The following is a 21,421-nucleotide window of genomic DNA, read 5'->3' as shown; positions in this document are numbered from 1 at the left end:
TTTGTAGTACGAAGAATATCGAGTCTATATTCAATTTCTTGCCAATTTCTTAGTAACATTTCCTCTGTTATTGTTGCAATCGCATTAGTGATATTGATGTCGCAACATAGGAATATCGTCTACCTTGGTTACATATATGTGGTCCTTCACAAATCCCCACATGAAGGAATCAAGCAGCATAATGTCGGGTGAATTTGGTGGCCAGGTCCTCCGCATCCGATCCAACGATTGGGAAATTTCCTATCCAGGAACTTACGAACAGCCATTGACCAATGCGGCAGAGCTCTGTCTTGTTGAAAACTGATGTTGGGTGGCAAGTCTCATATCTGAGGGTACACAAACTGCTCCAACATGTCCAGATACACTGTCCCATTCACTGTTTGTTCCACAAAGAAGAACGGTCCAACAGTCGTGTCGTGCATTAGCCTGCACCAGACATTTAGTTTACGGCTATCACAAACATGTTCAATGACAATGTGCAGATTATGCAAACCCCAAATCCAAACATTATGCCTATTAACTCTTAATGATAGATGAAAAGTTGCCTCATCTGAAAATAAACATCTTTCCAGGAAGCTGGCATCCATATCAATATGCTGCAGCATATCTGCAGAAAATTGTTGTCAGTGTGGTTTGTTGTTCAGCATCAGATTTGCAGAATTTGCACTTTGTAAGCACACATATGAAGACGCTGGTGAACTACATGATGCAATGTTGATCGAGGTACATCAAGTTGCCTAGATGCTTGACAAATTGACTTATGTGGGCTTCTGAGAAACGTTTGTCTGATGTCCTCCACTTTCGCTTCTGAAACTCCGTAATGTGCACTGCCAGAATGTTTCAGAACACTCCCTGTCACCAGAAACTTCCTATACCATTCCTTAATTGTTTTCACATCAGGTGGATCATATTCACACACACGACGATAATTTCTTTGCGCAGTAATTGGCGATTTTGTTTCTGCAAACCACATTACTGCTTGCGCGCACTGCTATGGAGTTGCCATTTTTGCTTCATGCTACCCTGCTGCACTCTGCCGACGATACTTTGCACTTCTGATGTGGGAATATAAATTCTTTGATACGCTCTACAATGTTGTGCATTTCTCATTGTCATATCTACTGTGGTTTTTCTCTCCTGAGACCTTGAAATCAGGGAGGTTTGAGTGGGACACCATGTATTATTAAATATTTTCATAAAAGATGTTTCCTGTACTTGATTTAATTGTGGCTATTCCGGAGACTGAGATCAGGTTAAGTTGCATTTATTGCACAGATATAATGTGAAACAACTTTTCACTAAAATGTAGTAACACAGTTTGTTATTTTATCCTCTTAATTAATAAAAAGAGTGCAAATGCTTTATTTATAAATAATGTGTTCGAAAATATTGACTATTGTTTGTAACAATACTATAGTAAGTAGCCGTTAGCGTCATTGTCCTGAAAACTCTGACTACTATCACTATTTAACACTTAGTTACTGTAAATATATTTATGCTAACACTTTTTCAGCTGCAGATGCACTGAAATTAAACTTTTAATCAACTGTAACTTTAACAACAGCTTTTTAATGAGTGCAGTATCCAAATTTAGGGGTACTTAGAAGTTTTATCAATGTTTACAGTGAATGAACAGTGTTATTTATTCATTTAACAGGTATTGCTTTGTTGAGAATTTAAAAAATAATGGGAATCTGGCTGATGCTGAGTATGTTGTGCTGGATGAGTGGTTCAAGTGGCTTATGTCCAGAGTAGATCTGCGCTGTGACCTGATTGGTTTGTAACATGTTTGGGAAATGTACCATGCATTTACAGAAAGTATTCATTTATTTAAAATTTATTTCTTGTTGTGTATCATTGCAGTTTATCTCAGAACAGATCCAAAGGTTGTTCATAAAAGAATTGTATCTAGAGGTCGTAAAGAAGAGGCCAACATTTCATTGGAGTATTTAGAGAAACTTCACCAGTTGCATGAGAGATGGCTGTATGAGAGAAGTGCGTTTTCGTGTCCTGCTCCTGTAAGTATTAAACTTATGTGAGTAGAATGGGAAGTACTTGTAGATTAGGCTACAATTTATTAAAAAATATTGAAATACAGTATTATGTCGCAAAGTAAAAGTAATTTATCTCAAAAACAGATTTTGCTTCAACTTTAAATGTTGGGTGGTTGGATGAATCAGGAAAAATCACTCTCAGCATTCAGAGGGAATTCATACTTTGCTCATTACCCATATGTTCATTCATTCATTCAACATTTACGAACCCAATAGCTGTGCCACATTGGTGCCACTGGTTCCCACCAGATCACCAAAGCTAAGCAACATTGTGCATAGCCAATACTTGGATGGGTGACTGCCTGGAAAAAAATGGGTGCTGTCGGTTTTAATGATATTCAAGTCACCAATGTGGCACCAATTGAAAGACTTGTGATTATTATTATTATTATTATTATTATTATTATTAACATCTCCAATGATCCCACTGAAAGGAACTTTTGGAAATGTGAACTGAAAATATCCAATGTGTAATCAGTCTCTCAAGAACAATTGTCCTTTCTCCTGCAGTTGAGCAAACAATGACTTGAATTATAGTAATGTTTATTTCTTTTGCCTTATTTTAATGGGTATATAACAAAAGTAATGGTAAGTCACAAGAAATAAGATACCATTTTTGTGTCAGTTATAAATAAAAAACACATTGACAGTTAGATTAAATCATTACATTGCACAATATATCAGTGTGGAATCTGAGTAGAAATGAAAGTTCCAAACTTTATCTATGATCACATTAAATATGTGTATATTAAGTCATCACCACCACCACCATCATCCATTAACCATCTCCAGTTGTATGGGTGAGGTATAAGATCATTTTCCATCTTTGTCTGTCCATGTATACTTCTGTCTCAACCTGGTACCATTCCACTCCTTATCCTTCAAAATCTGTGGTTCATTTGAGTGATCCAACATTTCCTGGGCCACCTTTAGGTCTCTTGCCTCCAAGCTTATTTTCGAGTTATTTTTCTCACTATAATTGTTTGATCCATTGTCTCTACACATACAAACAATTTCAACCTTGATTTTCTTATGTTTTTGCATAATGGTTGCCTTGCTTGTTTCTTGACAGATCTATTCATTTTGTCCCTTGGCTTTTCTTGTTATTTGGAGCACTGATCTTAGGAATTCCATTTCTGTAGCCAGGAACTACCATTTTCTCTACTGTTGATGTTACTCACTTCAAGGACATAACAATAATATTATGAAAGGGACAGATTACTACTCACAATATGTTGTGTCTAGACAAGACAGCCTAGACACAATGAGAGGAAGCCGAAAGGCACGCGCTACGCTCACGCATATGGGCGTGAGGTCTGAAACAGGATACGTAATGAATGCTATAAAGAAAAGTACATAGCTTCTGGAATACTTAACTTTAATCCATCCTTTTGGTACATCTGGAGATTGTGGCGATACAAGTGAGACTCTTTAGATACATGCAATGTTACTAATGGCGCCTTGCTAGGTCGTAGCCATTGACTTAGCTGAAGGCTATTCTAACTATTGGCTCGGCTAATGAGCAATGCTTCATCCATGTAGTCGCTAGCAAAGTCGTCCGTACAACTGGGGTGAGTGCTAGTCCGTATCTCGAGACCTGCCTTGTGGTGGCGCTTGGTCTGCGATCCCTGACAGTGGCGACATGCAGGTCCGACATGTACTAATGGACCGCGGCCGATTTAAAGCTACCACCTAGCAAGTGTGGTGTCTGGCGGTGACACCACACAATATACTAGAGATGTTGAGCCACAGGTAGGCACGACAAAAAGACTGTCAAACACGTAAGCTTTCGACTGAAAAGGCCTTCATCAGCATTAAACAAAAAACACACACACACAAATGCAACTCTAACACATGTGACCACAGTCTCTGGCTGCCAAGACCATTCATAGATAGTGCTAAACAATATGTCTGATACTGACTTTTTTTTGGTCTTACAGGAAGTAGGTTAACCCAAAGGAGGGACTTAACTTGGTGGTAAAAGTAGCTGCTTTTTGAATTCTATTCATGATTTCTGCAGAAGATTTTCCTCCTTTAGCTACAATACTACCAAGGCACTGGAAGAGATTAACATTTTCTAACTTATTTCAATCCAGATTGATGGTCACATGTAATCTTTGTCTGTTGGCTGTCATCAGAATTATTTTTGTGTGCCTGATTATTAAGACCAAACTGCTTCAGCTGGTGATTCCACATAATTAGTTTCTTCTGTGCTTCTCATATCACCACATCATCTGCAAAGGCAATGTGTTGAATTCCTTAACAGCTTTTTATTTCACTCTTCATTATTTTTCATCAGTGACAGTGATGAAAAGTTACAACAAACTCCCTGTTGCACTCCTTTGTTTATGGTAAATCATCTGAATGTAGCTCTAGCAGTGGTTGTACAACATTACTCAGTTGTTGATAAGAGTCTGGTACATTCCTCCTTGCCAGACATCCCTGTAATTTGTTTCTTTGCAAACTATCATAGACATCTTTCTTAACACTAGGAAGATAAAGATGGTATATCGTCCTTTCTCTCAGTATATTTCAATTATTATTATAACAGCAAAAATTATTTTTTTGTTTTTTTACCTCTAAAACCATACTGCTCTCCCTCAAGCTATGGTTCAACAGTGGTTCTTATATAGCATTCAGTAATTTTCTCTTTCAACTAAGTCCACAAGACAGGAGTGTGGTTCCTCTATTGTTGCCCCTTTTCTGCCTGCTTCCTTTCTTGAAGATGAGTGATAGATGTCTTTTGTGCAATTTACTGGTATTTTTCCTTTTTTCCAAACAGTATTTTCTGGCCATCCTGATTTAGGTTTTCCGTGATTTCCCTAAATCACTCCAGGCAAATGCCGGGATGGTTCCTCTGAAAGGGCACGGCCGACTTCCTTCCCAATCCTTCCCTAATCCGATGAGACCGATGACCACGCTGTCTGGTCTCCTTCCCCAAACCAACCAACCAACCAAACAGTATTTATAACTTTGTACAGCCAGTGGAGCTCATGAATTCCAGCAGCTTTGATCACGTCTGTACTCACTTCATATATGTCGGATGATTTGCCTTTCTTCATGCTCTTCAGGGTATTTTCAACTTCAGACCAAGTCAGTGGCATGTCACCTCCCTGAGTTTCAGATTTTCCTGGTTCTTTCTCTGTTAGATCCAGTCCAACATAAAAAATATTTCTCCATCCATTTTCATATACCCTCATACCTCGATATGATGCTTCAGCAGTTTATTGTTGTTTCTACAGTCTCCTTCCAGTTTCTCACAAAATTTTGTCCAGTATTATTATTGTTTTCAGAATTAATACATCTCTTAGCTTTAGTGTCACGTCTCTGTATTTTTATCTAATTCTCAAAGCTCAGCCACATTCTTTTCTGCAGCTCTCTGGTTCTCCTTAACGTGCTGTGTTCCTTTTTTGTACCACTGAACGGAATCATTCCAGCAAGGGATCTCCTTCAGTTTCACTGTTGTATTAGGGGTCATTGCCTTTGGCAAAAAACCTCTAAGGAGATCGATGACTATATTTCCACTAAATGTTAAAACGCTAGTCTTGATTCCAAAAATAATTTTATTTATCATCTCATTGTGGTGACTGGTACTGCAAAGACCTGCATAAAGTGAAAAACATGATGCTACGTTGACATATCCCCATTAATTCCTCATCAGCAAAAAATGCATTTGCATGAGCACATTGGAATAAATAAGTATTTATTGTAACTGTATTGAAAGTTATCACAGAAAAGGCAGCAGTGTTACTGACAGTCTCCCTAATTCTAAATATATCCCCCTTCCTAACTGAGCAATGCACGTCTTTAAGATTGTTATTTTAAATAATTTTGTACATAAATTACAGCACCTGATATGCTAAGTTTTCTTTACTGTTTTGACAATTACAAGAACAACATGAGTTGCAGTCTTATTACAAATCATTAATTCAACTGTATGCACATTAAGCGATAAGCTTCTTCATAACTCTTAACAGTTGCAACAAGAAGATAAGTTACAGTTGTCTCACATCTTGCCATTCTTATTGCTGCTACTTTTTTTAAAGTCATTATTTGCGCTGTACACATTCACCACTCTACAGCTGGTTCATGTTTCAATGACTGATCTTGTGATTCAGCAAATAGATTGTCAGTGACACTCCAATTATTACTGTACTCTGCCTTTATTTCAGGCATCATATTACCATTTAAAAATGATGTCACTGTTATTCAACACAAATTACATGGTCACTGATTAGAGAAGTCATCAATGGACAATTGTGTCATCGTTGCCACTGTAGAATCTTGCACCATGGGAAGCAGGGAGAGGATATTGTTTGGTTGCCTGTATCCTCTTTCTACAACACAACTGCACACATGTATTAACAGTGTTCTTTATTAACCAGAACAGAAAGCTACTTATCTTTAAGCTAGTCCAAGTGTTGAGGTACAAGCTCTCCTGTGATAGTCCACATTAGCCTCACTGCTGGTGAAGTACAAGTCCTGCTATGTACACTACTCTGGTCACTATGTACTGACTAACTCTAAGCTAAAGACTGTGACTCTGCAACTGGCTGGTCCCTCTGGTCCGTGACAGTAATCTAAATGCTTGCGGTCGAGAGGGCATTGGTGACGCATTGCTTGCAAGGCTGTCTTTGGCCTCTCTCCCAATAGCCGGACTTTATTGAGCGCCTGTTATCTTGCAACCTCTTTGCCAACTGCTGTGCTGGTGACAGCTTATGCCTGCACATTCCTCCCCCCCAGAATGCTGCACTGTTGTCGCATAGTGAGGGTGCAAACAACAACAGGGAGGAAGGCAGGATGCTGGACATAGAGATGAGCCAGGAACCATATCCCATCATTTGGCTTACTGGCTTGTGAGACAACAGAAACATCTTCTGGAAAACTGCTTCCAGAGCAAATGTTCAGGCCTGAAGGCATGTCCTGGGATGATGATGATGATGACAGTGACAGCAACAGCAGTGGTGGGTCCAGGTCCATTGGGTCGGCAAGTTCGGATGGCGGAGCTGAGGATGCAGCATCCATCTCCTCCTCCTGGGGTGCCGTGGTGGCACCAGTGGGCAGCTGCGAAGGCTTTGTGGCCCCATGAAGCCATGAATGTGGGGGAAGAAAAGCAGAAGAATCACTGGGCAAATGACATGCGCAAATTTGGTTATGGTGACGGCGCTGTAAAATCATCGGGACCTGCAGTCAAATACATAAAAGAACCAATGCATTCCTGGATCATGCCTCTTTCCCAGCACCCACAGTTGCCATAAACCCTGAAAATAATGAGCTCATGCAGCACAAAGCAATACTTGTAGACCACTGGTGGTGCCAGATGCTGTGAAGGATGTAGCAAGTGTAACAGCATCCAATGGCCGTGGCCATGCAGAAGTTCCACCGGTGATAATCTACCTCATGGGTGGAAGCGATAGGAGGCAAGAAAGGGTTGCAGCACCTCTTCCCTTGTGTGGGTGGTGCAAAGCTTGGCCATCTGTTGCTTAAAAGTGCGTACAAAGTATTCTGCTTCTCCGATGGACCGCGGGTGAAACAGAGCACTTGTTAGGTGATGAATGCCATTTAGTTCACAAAATTGGTCAAAATCACATGAAGTGAACTGTGTCCATTGTCTGACACAAGTACTTCTGGCAAACCTTCTATGTAAAATATGGAGGACAATACTTGAGTTCATAGGCATTGCAAATGGAAACTTGCTGAAAGAGTCTACCACTATGAGGCAACGAGTGTTCCAGAATGGCCCTGCAAACTCTATGTGCACTTGCTGCCATGGTGCATTGAGTCTTAGGCCAAGTTGAGAATGTTTGTGGTGGAGCGAATTGGTTATTTGCAGATGCACGACACTGTGATGTCATCTGTTCAATGTGGGTGTCCATGCCCTACCAAGTACAGTGCCGTCACGCTAACTGTTTAGTGTGAACATATCATCAATGTACTTGGTGGAGTGGTGGAGCAATTGCAACACATCCTTTTGCAATACTTTTGGAATAAGCACACACAATTGTCCACTGTCATTTTGAACTAGAATCACACCTTGTTGTACAGAAAGGTTATGCCAACGAACAAAGTATTGGCTCACAGCTGATTTCTGGATACTGTTCAATGAACGAGGCCAAGATGTACGAATGTAATGCAACAAAATCTTGAGGTCTGGGTCTGCTTCCATGGCCTGTGCAATTTTTCTGTAGTGCAAGAGAAATAATACCAGCAACTCAGAGTCCTGTATATCCTTTTGGCAACAAGATGCGGCAGATTCATCAAAATTGGAGTCTGGGTCACTCGGAAGGTGAGACAGGGCATCTGCATTGCCATGCTTTGCCATACGTCTGTACAAAATTTCATACTGATACTCTGAAAGCAGTGAAGTCTGTCATTGCAATTTTTTAGCAGAGTGAGTAGGAACCAGCTTTGACAGATGAAACAAGGACTGCAAAGGCTTATGATCTGTCACTAAATAGAACTTGCGATTATACGAATAGTGATGGAATTTTGCCACTCCATATACAATAGCAAGAGCTTCTTTTTCAATTTGAGGATAATTGCACTGAGTTTGAGTTAACAACTTTGAGGCAAAAGCAATAGGTTTGTCTTGTGCACCAATTTTGTGTGAAAGCACAGCGCCAATTCTCTAGGAAGAAGCATTGACTTGCAAAACTACCGGCTTGGTAGGGTCAAAATGCACTAAACATCTAAGAAAAGCATTTTTGAGTTTCTGAAATGCGTCTTGACAGTCTTTAATCCATACAAAAGGTAAATTTTTGTGATGCAAGCGAGCAATGGAGCCATGATTTGAGCGGTATGAACCAAATTTAGGATGTCATCTTGGCTAGTACTGGCTGCAGTTCAGACACATTGCGAGGAACAGGCAGGTCATGGATTGCTAGCAAATGATATTGGAGGGGAAGCATACCCTGACTGTTTATGAAATGACCTAATTACTGTAGTTCAACTCGAAAAATTCACACTTTTCAAGACAACACTTGAGTCCTGCTTCTGACAACACTCAAAAAAGAGTATGCAAGTTGATGTGTTCCTCTGGTGTTTGACCTGAGATGATAATATCATCAAGGTAAGTTGAACAAAATGGCACTATTGCAGTCAGTTGTTCCAAGTAATGTTGAAAAATGGTGGGTGCGGAAGCACTGCCAAAGGGCAAATGCAAATACTTGAACAGGCCTAAATGTGTATTTACAACAAACACTTTCTGTGATTCTTCATCCAATGGTATTTGCAAGTAGGTATCACACAAATCTATCTTAGAATAGCAAAGTCCAGCACCAAGCCTGTCCATGAGTTCATCAGGGTGAGGTAACGGATAAGTGTCAACTACTGTCTGTGGTTTGAATGTAGACTTAGAAGTCAACACAAATGCGGATGCAACCAGAAGGCTTACGCAACAAAACAAGAGGACTTGGCCACTGACTAGCTTGAGTAGGAGCAATTACACCAGTATCTTGCAATTCTTTCAGTTCACTGGCTATTTTGTCTCTTAATGCAATTGGAACGGGGTGGGCCCAGAAAAACTTAGGCTGTGCATTGTCCATAACATGCACTGTGAAGTCATTAGCTTTCCCCATTCCTTCTGAAAATAGTTTATGAAATTCTTTAAACAAGCCAGCGACACTGTCTTTTGATGCAAAGGCTGATATGGAAAGCATGTTGCCATTGATGCTTAGTCCAAACAAATCAAAAGCATCTAAACTGAAAATGTACTCACTCTCTCTGGATTTCAACATTGTAAAATTCACTGTCCTAGAGTGAGATTTGTAAGTGGCCAACAAACTGTCCAAGCACTGGACAGTGTAAGATTTAGAAAGGCGTGGTGAGCCTAGCTGTTTATACATGCCGGCCGAAGTGGCCGCGCGGTTCTGGCGCTGCAGTCTGGAACCGCGAGACCGCTACGGTCGCAGGTTCGAATCCTGCCTCGGGCATGGATGTGTGTGATGTCCTTAGGTTAGTTAGGTTTAACTAGTTCTAAGTTCTAGGGGACTAATGACCTCAGCAGTTGAGTCCCATAGTGCTCAGAGCCATTTGTTCATACATGGCATGATTAAACAAAGTTACTGAGGCACCTGTGTTCAACTGAAAGTTCACACAATGACCAGCAATGTGTAATGAGACAAATAGTTTGATAGAATGTCGTTGCACAGCACTAGTGTGAGAATGAGGCACAACCTTAATCTTACTTTTGTCAGAACCTGTTGTAGGTTTGGAAAACACAATGTTCACTGCATGTGCATGAGCCTGTTTTTTCTGAGAGTGGGCAAAATTGACATTTTTGTGCCATTGCAAACAAACTGCTTGGACAAGGCCTTTTTTTTCCATACTTGTAACATGTTGCATTTCATGATGTGCGATCCTGTCTTTTGTGGCAAGCAAAACATCTAGGGCAAGACTTCACTAAGTTCACAGGGCTGTTTACATGTCTACATGCCTGTCCTTGCAACTGTGTACACACTCAGTGATGTGGCTGCTTGGGACTGTCGCAAGCAAGGGGTGGCTCGACCCGACGAATCGGCGCCTTATCAGCCACTATGGCACCCAAATCATATTGCTCTAAGATTTGCAACACTTGAGGAAGTGATGGATCAGAGTACTTTAAGATCTGTACTTGTATTCGACTATCTGGGACGTTTAATGTTATTGCATCTCTAATTATTAAATCACTGTAAAAGTTGCCACAACTACACTTAAATATACACTTCCTAGTCATGCCTGTTAATTCTGTGTACCACTGATGGTACATCTGTTCTGGAGGCTTTTTCTGCAAGCAAAAAAACTGACATCTGGCTGCAGCCACTTGGACTTGCTGGTCATAATATTCAGTTAATGCGGCGATTACTTGGTCATAACTGAGTTCATTGGGAGATGCAGCTGGGAATAGTTTTTGTATCAACCTGAACGCTGGGGATCCCACAATCGAAAGTAAGTGTCGTAGCTTTACAGTTCCTCGAACTTCATGAACGTCAGGTATTCGAGCCATTACTTTTCATTGTCGTTAAATTGCCGGAGCAGTGGTGTGCTTGTCGGCGGCACTTGGGCTGATTTGTTGGTCTGTTGTGTGGCCGATGCAGTTTGTGCAGCCAGTAGTTGTTGTACCGTCATCAGCAATTTGTTGGTTCTGAAACTAAAAACATTGTGTTAGATCCATCGTTTTGGCCATCTGTGGCTGAGGCATGGGGGCTGGGACTGGAAGGTGTGGGGTAACCATTGTTTACACAAATACATTATAGCAAACAAGCAAGCAAAGCCTCCGAAAAGAGAAATTCGATTAGTTCTGCGGCTCCCCTCCCGGAATACACGCAAGAACAAATGACACATTAGCTAAATGAACACCTCTGCAAGCTAAAAAACAAGAGAAGCTAACAAAATCTTCATCCAAGTTGATTAACTTCGATCTGCACAAAATTTTTGTCAGTACCACTTTTGTATCATCATTGCCGCTGTAGAGTCTTGTACCATGGGAAGCGAGGAGAGGATGTTGGTTGGTGGCTTGTATCCTCTTTCTATAACACAACTGCACACATGTATTAACAGGGTTCTTTATTAACAAGAACAGAAAGGTACTTATGTCTAAGCTAGTCCACATGTTGTGGTACAAGCTCTTCTGTGATAGTCCACGTTAGCTTCACTGTGTGGTGTGACCGTCAGACACCACACTTGCTAGGTGGTAGCCTTTAAATCGGCCGCAGTCCATTAGTATACGTCGGACCCGCGTGTTGCCACTGTCAGTGATCGCAGACCGAGCGCCACCACACGGCAGGTCTAGAGAGACGTACTAGCACTCGCCTCAGTTGTACAGCCGACTTTGCAAGGAATGGTTCACTGACAAATACGCTCTCATTTGCCGAGACGATAGTTAGCGTAGCCTTCAGCTACATTTGCTACGACCTAGCAAGGCGCCGTATTCAATTGATATTGACATTCTATTAATGTATCATCAAGAGCGATGTTCTACAAATGTGGATTAAAGTTAAGTATTCCAGAAGCTACGTACTTTTCTTTATAGCATTCATTACGTATCCTGTTTCAGACTTCACGCCAGCCTGCGTGAGTTTGAGCGTGTGCCGTTTGGCTTCCTCTCATTGTGTCTAGGCTGTCTTGTCTAGACACAACACACTGCTGGTGAAGTAGAAGTCCCACCATGTACACTACTCTGGTCACTATGTACTGTCTGACTCTGAAGTAGAGACTGTGACTCTGACTGCGACTGACTGGACCCTCCACTGCGATCTAAATACTTGTAGATGAGAAGTCATTGGCAGCGAGTTGCTTGTGAGTCTGTCTTTGGTCTCTCTCCTGATAAGAGTGCTCGATTCAGTGCTAATTATCGATCTTCTTGCAACCTCTTTGTCAACCAGTGTGCTGGCGACAGTTTATGCCAGCACAGGATGATTGACAGATTTGCCAGTTAGCACATGTCTTTAATATTGGGCAGCTTTTAACTAATTTCTGCCATGAACCAAAGATACAATTTATGAGAACATTCTTTAGAAATACTGTTCACATCACAGTATCCATTTGAAAGAATTTGCTACTGTAAGATGTTTTGTTATCTACAAGGATTGCAGTGAACAAAATTATAGAAAATAGGAATTTAAATCAGGTCTCTGCACAGAGTGCCAGGAAAGAAAGGTAAAAAAGATAGTAAATACTTCCGGGCTAAATTGCCGTGGTCAATCTGTAGAACTTCTTCTCCCTGACATTTCGTTCTCAACTACGGAGAACATCTTCCGAGGTGAGTCGACGACTGGCTGCTAGGATTTTATTAAGGATGGGGCCCCTCCACGCCCGCACCAACGTGGTGACCATCACAAAAGTTCTACTGTCACCTCCGTATGCATGTTAGTTTTGAATCAAGGCGTCACAGGATGCAGGCTGTGATGTTATCCATGCGTCTGGATAAGGCTACTCATTAACATGGTCCATCAGGAGATAGTAGTGGTCGAAAGCAATCGAAGGGTAGCGGTTGTAAGAGCAGAGGAAAAAAAGTGCCAAGGCCAGCGCCAAGGGAAAAAACCCTCTGCGACAGTAGGACGGGAAGTAAGAGCAGTAGCGGTTTGCTAGCTGCGACAGAGCATGCAAGGTGAGGGGGGTTAGCGTGAGGTATCGTGCAACGTTACCTATGTACTGCGTGGTCGTTCGCTGGGTCAGTCCGGTGCCGCGGCTGGGCTCCCTCGTTGTCTCCTGGGCCGGCCGCAGTGGCTTACTCCCTGTACCACAAAAGTTCGGCGCGGCAGCGCGGCGACGCTTGCACGATGAAGACTGCCCTGGCGGTTTTCTTCTTTGCACCTTTCACCTGCGGTGCTGCTGGGGCAACCGCTCGGACAGGCGCGTGAACGTCCTTCTGCGAGGTCGCAGGAGTGTTCGCAGGTACGACTGCACTGAGGCCTTGGGCGAAGACTGCACGGAGTTGCCTCAAGGCCTCTTCCTTCTCTGCAGCCACGGCGGCTGCGAAGGCAGCCCTCTCCGCCGCCATTACGGCTTTGAGGGCTGCTGTGGCCTCCTTCACGGCGATGCCGAGCTCGAGGTCACATCTCTTCGCGGGAGGGCGAGCTGCGTCCTGGCGGCCCGTTTCCGAGCGGCCGTCCCCGCCCCTGGCAGGTGGATCTGCTGCTGCGCCGTCCCTCAGCTGCACCGGGCTGTTCTCCGCCCTACGCCGTTTCCGACGTCGTCTTCTCTTCTGCTGCTGCGTCGGTGCGGCCGCTTCGCCGCCCCCGGCATGGCTGCGGCTAGAGAAAGCCGCGCAACCGCGCCAGCTGGCGACGTGCGGGCCGCCACACCGGACACAAGTCGGCAGAGCATTGCTGCCGCGGTCGCAGGCGCGGCTGTCGTGCTCACCTGAGCACTTGACGCACCGCGTCGCGTTGCGGCAGTACTTCGCAACATGGCCCTCGCCCTGGCACCTGAAGCACTGGGGCTGAGGATCCATGGCGGTCGGGAGAGCCTCCGTCATAACCGGGAAGCCCAGCAACTTCCGCAAGTCAAAGATGTCGCTCCCGCCGTCGACCGTTTGCACGGTCACGGCATAGAGCGGCGCCCTCTATATATATATATATATATATATATATATATATATATATATATATATATATCCACCATCAGACCTGGTACACACAGTTTTTTTTATATATATATATATATATATATATATATATATATATATATATATATATATATTTTAAAAAAACTGTGTGTACCAGGTCTGATGGTGGATAAGTGTGAAGAATGGGGATGGCAGATGTGACTAGATGGTGGAATTGTGGGTGCAAACTGGGATAGAATGGAGAAACAGCGGGGAGTGGGGAGGGTTTCGTAGGATAATATACAAGATCACGTGGCACCGGAAATGTGTGGGAGTTAATATGCAAAAATACAGGAAATGATGCAGACAGAGTGATCAGTTTGAAAGTATAGTATTAATTATATAAATGGGAGTAATGTGAGACATAAGATGCTGCACCAACAATCAGCATGGTCTTGTAGCCGTCTGTTGTGCATGGCCAAGACAATTGTTACAGTGTGGCTTGTAAATAGTGCATTTTGTAAGGTGACAAGAGAAACACAGGAAAAAAGAGAAAGGAGGACAGACATTGGGTATAGTGATGCAAAAGAAAATAGTAACAAAGGAAAACAGCACTGAGTCAGGATTGAAGAAAAGCCGTCCGGCAAAAGTCAAACAATGGAAAATACAGGATGGAATGTAACAATTATGAGAATGAAAGTTGCTACTCACCACATAGCAGAAATGCTGAGCCACAGATAGGCACAACAAAAAGCCTCTCAGTTTCTCGGCCACAGTTCGTCAGTGGGCACCCATGCAGACAGACAGATTATTGGTTGTCTTGCCTACATAGAATACAGCACAGGGTTGCAGCTTAGCTTGTAGACCACATGACTGCTTTCACAGGTAGCCCCGCCTCTGATGGGATAGGAGATGTTAGTGACTGGACTGGAGACAACCTCCTTCCTAGTTGCCATGACCAACTATATCCTCAACCACAATTACTTCTACTTTGAGGGGATTACCTACAAACATATCCAGGGTAGGGCTATGGGCACCTGCATGACACCATCCTATGCCAATCTATTCATGAGTCACCTAAAGGAATCCTTAAAAACCCAGGTTCCTAAACCCCTCACCTGGTTCAGATTCATTGATGACATCTTTGCTATGTGGATCAAAGGTGAGGACACCCTATCCACATTCTTCCAGGACCTCAACAACTTCTCCCCCATTTCCTTTGCCTAGCCCTACTCAACCCAACAAGCTACTTTCATAGATGTTGACCTCCACCTCAAAAATGGCTACATCAGTACCTCCACCTGTATCAAGCCTACTGACCACCAGCAATATCTCCATTTTGACAGGTGCCATGCGTTCCATTCCAAGAAGTCCCTTCTGTAAAGCCTAGCCACCCGTGATCATCGCAGGTTGCCCTGCAGCAACTTGAGCAACATGCACAATGCCACTTCGAAAAGCTCTCCATCCTGCTCACTTCCTACCCCCACCTTGAAGTACCATTGCCCACCATCTCTACAACCATCTCAAACCTCCCACAAGTCCCCTCATAGCTGATGACCCTGTCTCGCAGACCTACTACTTTTACTCCACCCTCCAAAATCCCTCCCACAACCACACAGAATCCAGAACCTAAACAGACCTGCAACACAGTCATGAACCTTTCCTACAGAACCCTTAGGCCCACAGAAATATCAGTCCTTTCCAAAGGCCTCACCTTTTGGCCCATTCCCAAATTCAATTATGCCAGACTTGTTAAAGATCTTCTCTCCACCACTCGGTCCCTACAGTGGAAACACTTTTTTGCCATGAACCCTACCAATCAGACTCAAACAAAGACCAATATTGAACCTCACCTAACTCAGTTCACTCCTCCACTGAGCTGTCATCCACCCCCACTGCCCCCAAACTACCCCCTGTTAACTTTCCAGAATCTCTTAACCTCTAAACTTGCCTCACCATCGTACCCCAAATCCCTGAACAAGCAAACTAACCTTACATCCACAGAAAGAGCCACAGTCTACCATGTAAAAATTGATCCCGATCTAATAATCCTACCTGCAGACAGAGGCTCCACAACTGTTATTGTGAACCGCACCGATTATCTGGCAGAAGGACTCTGCCAGCTCTCAGATATTTCCACCTACAAATCTTGCCACAGTGACTCCATTCCAGTAATCCATCAGGATCTCCAGTAACTACTCAAATCCTGAGGCCCATCCCAGAACCTCTCCCCAGACTCCATCTCTCTACTCACCCCCACCACTCCCCGCATTCCTACCTTCTACATGCTTCCTAAAGTCCATAAACCTAACCACCCAGGATGCCCCATTGTGGCCGGTTACTGTGCCTCCACCAAGAGAATCTTTGCTCTCGTAGACCAACACCTTCAACCTATTACCCAGAACCTACCCTCCTATATAAAAGATATAAACCATTTCCTAAACTGACTCTCAACATTTCATGTCCCTTTACTACATGGTGCCCTGCTCATCACTGTTGATACCACCTCCCTGTATATTAACTAACATTCCTAATCCACATGGCCTTACTGCTATTGAACACAAACTTTCCCAATGCCCGATGGATTCCAAACCAACAACCTCCTTCCTAGTCGCCATAACTAACTATATCCTCACCCACAATTACTTCTCCTTTGAAGGGATTACCTACAAACAAATCTGCGGTACAGGAATCCTCCTTAAAAATCCAGAGTCCTAAACCCATCACCTGATTCCGATTCTTTGATGGCATCTTTGCTATCTGGATCAAAGGTGAGAACACCCTATCCACCTTTCTCCAGAACCTCAACTATTTCTCCCCCATTTGCTTCACCTGGTCCTACTCAACACAACTAGCCACCTTCCTAATGTTGACCTCCACCTCAAAGACAGCTACGTCAGTACCTCCGCCCACATCAAACCTACTAACCACCAGCAATACCTCCATTTCGACAGCTGCCATACACTCCATACTAAGGAGTCCCTTCCCTACAGCCTTGCTACCCATGGTCATCACATCTGCAGTGACGGGCAGTCCCTCTCGAAATATAGTGATGGGTTCGCTAAAGCCTTCAGAGCCTGTAATTATTGTCCCAGCCTTGCACAAAACAAATCTTGTGTGCCTTATCTTTCCAGTCTCCCATCACCTCCCAAAGTCCCACCGTCCAGCCACAGAAGAGCACTCTCTTTGTAACTCAGTTCCACTCAGGACTGGAACTACTGAATTACATTCTCTGACAGGGTTTTGATTATCTCTCATCATGTCTTGAAATGAGGAAAATGTCATGCCAACTATCCTTTCCACCCCTCTCCCTCCCCTCCTCCACACACACAGTGGTATTCCGCCATCCACCGAACCTACACAATGTGTATTCGTCGCTCATCCTTACACAACCCCTGCTCCCAATTCCTTACCTCATGGCTCTTACCCCAATAATAGACCTAGATGCAAGACCTGTCCCATACATCATCCAACCACCACCTACTCCAGTCCAGTCACTAACATCACCTTGGCAGCACTACGTGTGAAACCAGTCATGTGGCCTACAAGATAAGCTGCAACCACTGTGCTGCATTCTATGTAGGCACGACAACCAACAAGCTGTTTGTTCACATGAATGGCCACCGACAAACTGTGGCCAAGAAACAAGTGGATCCCCCTGTTGCTGAACACGCTGCCAAACATGACATCCTTCATGTCAGTGACTGCTTCACAGCCTGTGCCGTATGGATCCTCCACACCGACACCCACTTTTCTGAATTGGGCACATGGGAACTTTCCCTGCAATACACCCTATGTTCCCGTAACCTTCCTGGTCTCAACTTTCATTAGCAAGTGTCCTCACCCATCCAGCGCCGTCCTTGTTTCCAGTCCAGCATTACACAGCCATCATTCCACCACTACACCCACTCTTTTTATTTCTCTCCTTTGCTACTACTTCCCCCTCCCCCACCTCCCCACCCCTCCCCTGCCATCCATCTGACCTGTAGCACTTCACTGTCCGCCACCCCCACCTTACTATCCTTCTCCCCCCCTGCCCCATCCTCCTCTTTACCCCAGTCACCACTTCCATCACGTACTGGTGCTGCTGCTCGCAGAGTGGTTTCAGTTGCCTGAGACAGCAGTCGTGTGTAGGAGTTGCGTTTGCACGCGTGTGTGTGTGTGTGTGTGTGTGTGTGTGTGTGTGTGTGTGTGTGTGTGTGTCTAATGTTGACGAAGACCTTAATGGCCAGAAGTTTTAATTGTGAGAGTCTTTTGTTGTGCTTATCTGCGACCCAGCATCTCTGCTCTATGGTGAGTAGCAACTTTCCTTCTCATAATGGTTGCTGATAATTAAAGTACTTGAAAACTTACAAAAGTTGAAAATTTATGTCGAAAGTTTTTTGACCACAATAACTATGTGAACCACAGGAATTTAAAAAATAGCCCCCACCAGCTGATATGCAATTATCTCAACAAACTGATTGAACTGAAAAATCAACCGTTCATTAATTTAGAGATGTAATTTTGTAACCAAAAATATTCATGGAATTACATAACTTTTAGATCTTCATTCTTGAGGTGTAGCTTTGGTGCATATACTCCTGAGTTCTTCTCTGTGCTGCTCTACAAAACGCATTGTGTAATATATGAAAGAGGAAAGCAAATAACAAGTAGTAGTACAGGCACCCTCCACCACGCACCTTACAGTGGCCTACAGAATATCTTTGTAGATGCACATCTAGAAATAAATTCCAGGTACAGATTTTCCACAAAATTGGTTTATTCGCACACAAGATGTTTGGTGACGAAAAACACGTAAACAAAATTCTACGTGCTGTGCTGTTGACGGTTGGTACGAAACAGGCTTTCTGCTGTAAACAAACTGCTGGTATTTATATGATTTATGATGATCATTGACAATCAGAATTTACAAATTTTAAGAAATGACAATTAAAAGTGGGTAACAAAAGTAATTCACACTCATAGAAAAATAACAAAAATAATGCTTAACAATTGTGTTTGGACGCAGACATGATTTCATTAATAATTCTGAAATAATGTACAGGTTTCCAGAAAATAACAATATATTACATTTTAGTTAATTACAGTCAAAAGAAAAAATGAAAAGTATTCGTGCCATGTGTGTGAACTCCAGATAATATGTTTATGAAAAATAGCCAGCTGATTTGCCAAAAATAAAATTGTAAGCTGCAAAATACATTTTGCACTAATTGGCATAGCAAGTTTAGATCAATTACTTAGTAATTATTGAAAACAAGATATTCCTACCATGTTGACAAACTGCCTACTGGCTTGTGTCTCGGGTTCTTCGGCCGACATTCATCTAATGATTTTTCTGACGTTTCGCCAGCACGAGTGGCTGGCATTGTCAAAGCTTCACCCTTAATTGCCGGTGGTGAACTGGAGCCGAGCTCGCGGGCGCAGACTATATGTACCTGGCGCGCCAACATCCAAGGGCTTCTCCGCGGTCATTTCCAGTGCGGTTCTCCTCTTGCTACCTGCGACGGTCGTTCGCTGCAGTACGGGAAGCCAGGATCCGTTTACCTTAAGGCTTTCCTCTTTCTTGTTCAAACTGTTCTCGTGTTTTTGTATTTCCACAGCTTCTCTGAACAAGCGCATGTGATAGTGCTTCTCTACAGCCAGAACTTCTGTGTCGGCGAATTTTATTACGTGGTTGGTCTCATTCAGTGTGTGCTCTGCCACGGCCGATTTCTCCACCTGCCCCAACCTGCAATGTCGCTTGTGCTCTTTGATCCTGGTGTTAATGGATCGTCCAGTCATTCCGACATAAACTTTTCTGCATGTGCATGGTATACGGTATATTCCCGACATTGCAAGTGGGTCTCTTTTCTCCTTCGCCGATCTAAGACACTCTTTGATCTTCCTTGTCGGTTTGAAAATCGTCTTTACGACATGTTTGCGCAATATACGGCCGATTCTGTCCGTCACTCTGGGAATGTAGGGCAGAAAGGCCATACCCGACATTTCTTTTTCTGGTTCCTTACTTCGCCGAGTGTTTGGCTCTGTTACACTTCTAATATAATTTGTGGAGTACCCATTGCTCCTCAGGGCATTTTCCAGGTGTTGCATTTCTCGTTTGAGGTGTTGCGGCTCACATATCTGTCCTGCTCTCATTATGAGCGTACTGATCATGCCTCTTTTCTGGCTCGGGTGGTGTTTGACAGTTTGTGCAGGTATCGGTCCGTGTTTGTCGGTTTTCGATACACACTGTGTCCCACGTTTTCGCCATCCCTTGTGACCAACACATCTAGAAATGGCAGTTTCTTGTCCTTTTCTACTTCCATGATAAATGCTATGTTGGCATGGAGGCTGTTCAAGTGTCTTAGGAAGTCACCGAGCTGTTCTTCACCATGGCTCCACACCACGAAAGTATCCTCGACGTACCTGTACCACACCTTAGGTTTGCAAGTCGCCGAGTCCAGTGCCTGTGCTTCGAATTGTTCCGTGAAGAAGTTGGCCACCACTGGACTGAGAGGGCTACCCATGGCGACGCCTTCCAGCTGTTCGTAGAAATCGCCATTCCACGTGAAATAGCTCGTGGTGAGACATGCATGGAAGAGCTTTCTGATGTCTTGCAGGAAAATGGAACCGATGTGCTCCAGAGCGTCACCGAGTGGCACTTCCGTAAATAACGAAACAACATCAAAGCTGACCAGGATGTCGTTTGGTGCAAGTTTCAGTTTCTTCAGCTTCTCAATGAAATGTCCTGAGTCCTTAATGTATGTGTCGGTCTTCCCCACGTGTGGCTGGAGCAGAGAGGCCAAGTGTTTTGCCAGTTTATATGATGGTGATCCAGGAGCGCTAACGATCGGTCTCAGTGGAACGTTGTTCTTATGGATCGTGGGTAATCCATACAGCCGAGGTGGTAGGGCTTCTGTGTTGTGCAGTTTTCTCTGTATGTCCGCCGGCAGAGAAGATGCCTTGATTAATCGATTCGTATTCCGTGTGATACGCTGCGTCGGATCTGCGCTTAGTTTTTGGTACGTCATCGGATCTAATAGGTCTCGGATCTTTTGCTCATAATCTTCGGTCTTCATTACAACGGTTGCATTCCCCTTATCGGCAGGCAGTACCAATATACTCTTGTCGGCGTTGAGATTCTTAATGGCTTGTACCTCTTCTCTCTTCAGGTTGCAGGCTGGTGGTTTTGCTCAGCACAGTATCCTGGCTGCTTCAGTGCGTATTTCCTCCGCCCTTTCACAGGGAAGGGTCCGAATGGCTGCTTCGGTGTTGGCAATGATGTTCTCCATAGGTATAGTTCTCGGGATGATAGCCACGAAAGCCTCAACAATTTTGTATTCATACCATGTTCATAAAC

General features: G+C 43.6%; 1 protein-coding gene across 1 annotated transcript in view; it reads left to right on the top strand.

The window, feature by feature from the left end:
- The window catches only part of LOC124615732 (deoxynucleoside kinase-like), an 85,769-nt gene that overhangs the window by 44,942 nt on the left and 19,406 nt on the right, over positions 1-21,421 (top strand). Inside the window, exons 3-4 of the mRNA XM_047143807.1 lie at positions 1,658-1,776; positions 1,864-2,018. Coding sequence (XP_046999763.1) covers positions 1,658-1,776; positions 1,864-2,018 — 274 coding nt within the window. The remainder of the gene's footprint in view (positions 1-1,657; positions 1,777-1,863; positions 2,019-21,421) is intronic.

The sequence above is a fragment of the Schistocerca americana genome, chromosome 5, assembly GCF_021461395.2.
Source record: "Schistocerca americana isolate TAMUIC-IGC-003095 chromosome 5, iqSchAmer2.1, whole genome shotgun sequence".
NCBI classification, from domain to species: Eukaryota; Metazoa; Arthropoda; class Insecta; order Orthoptera; family Acrididae; genus Schistocerca; species Schistocerca americana.
Note: the sequence above shows the minus strand (reverse complement) of the source record. Positions and strands in the feature narration are given on the sequence as shown.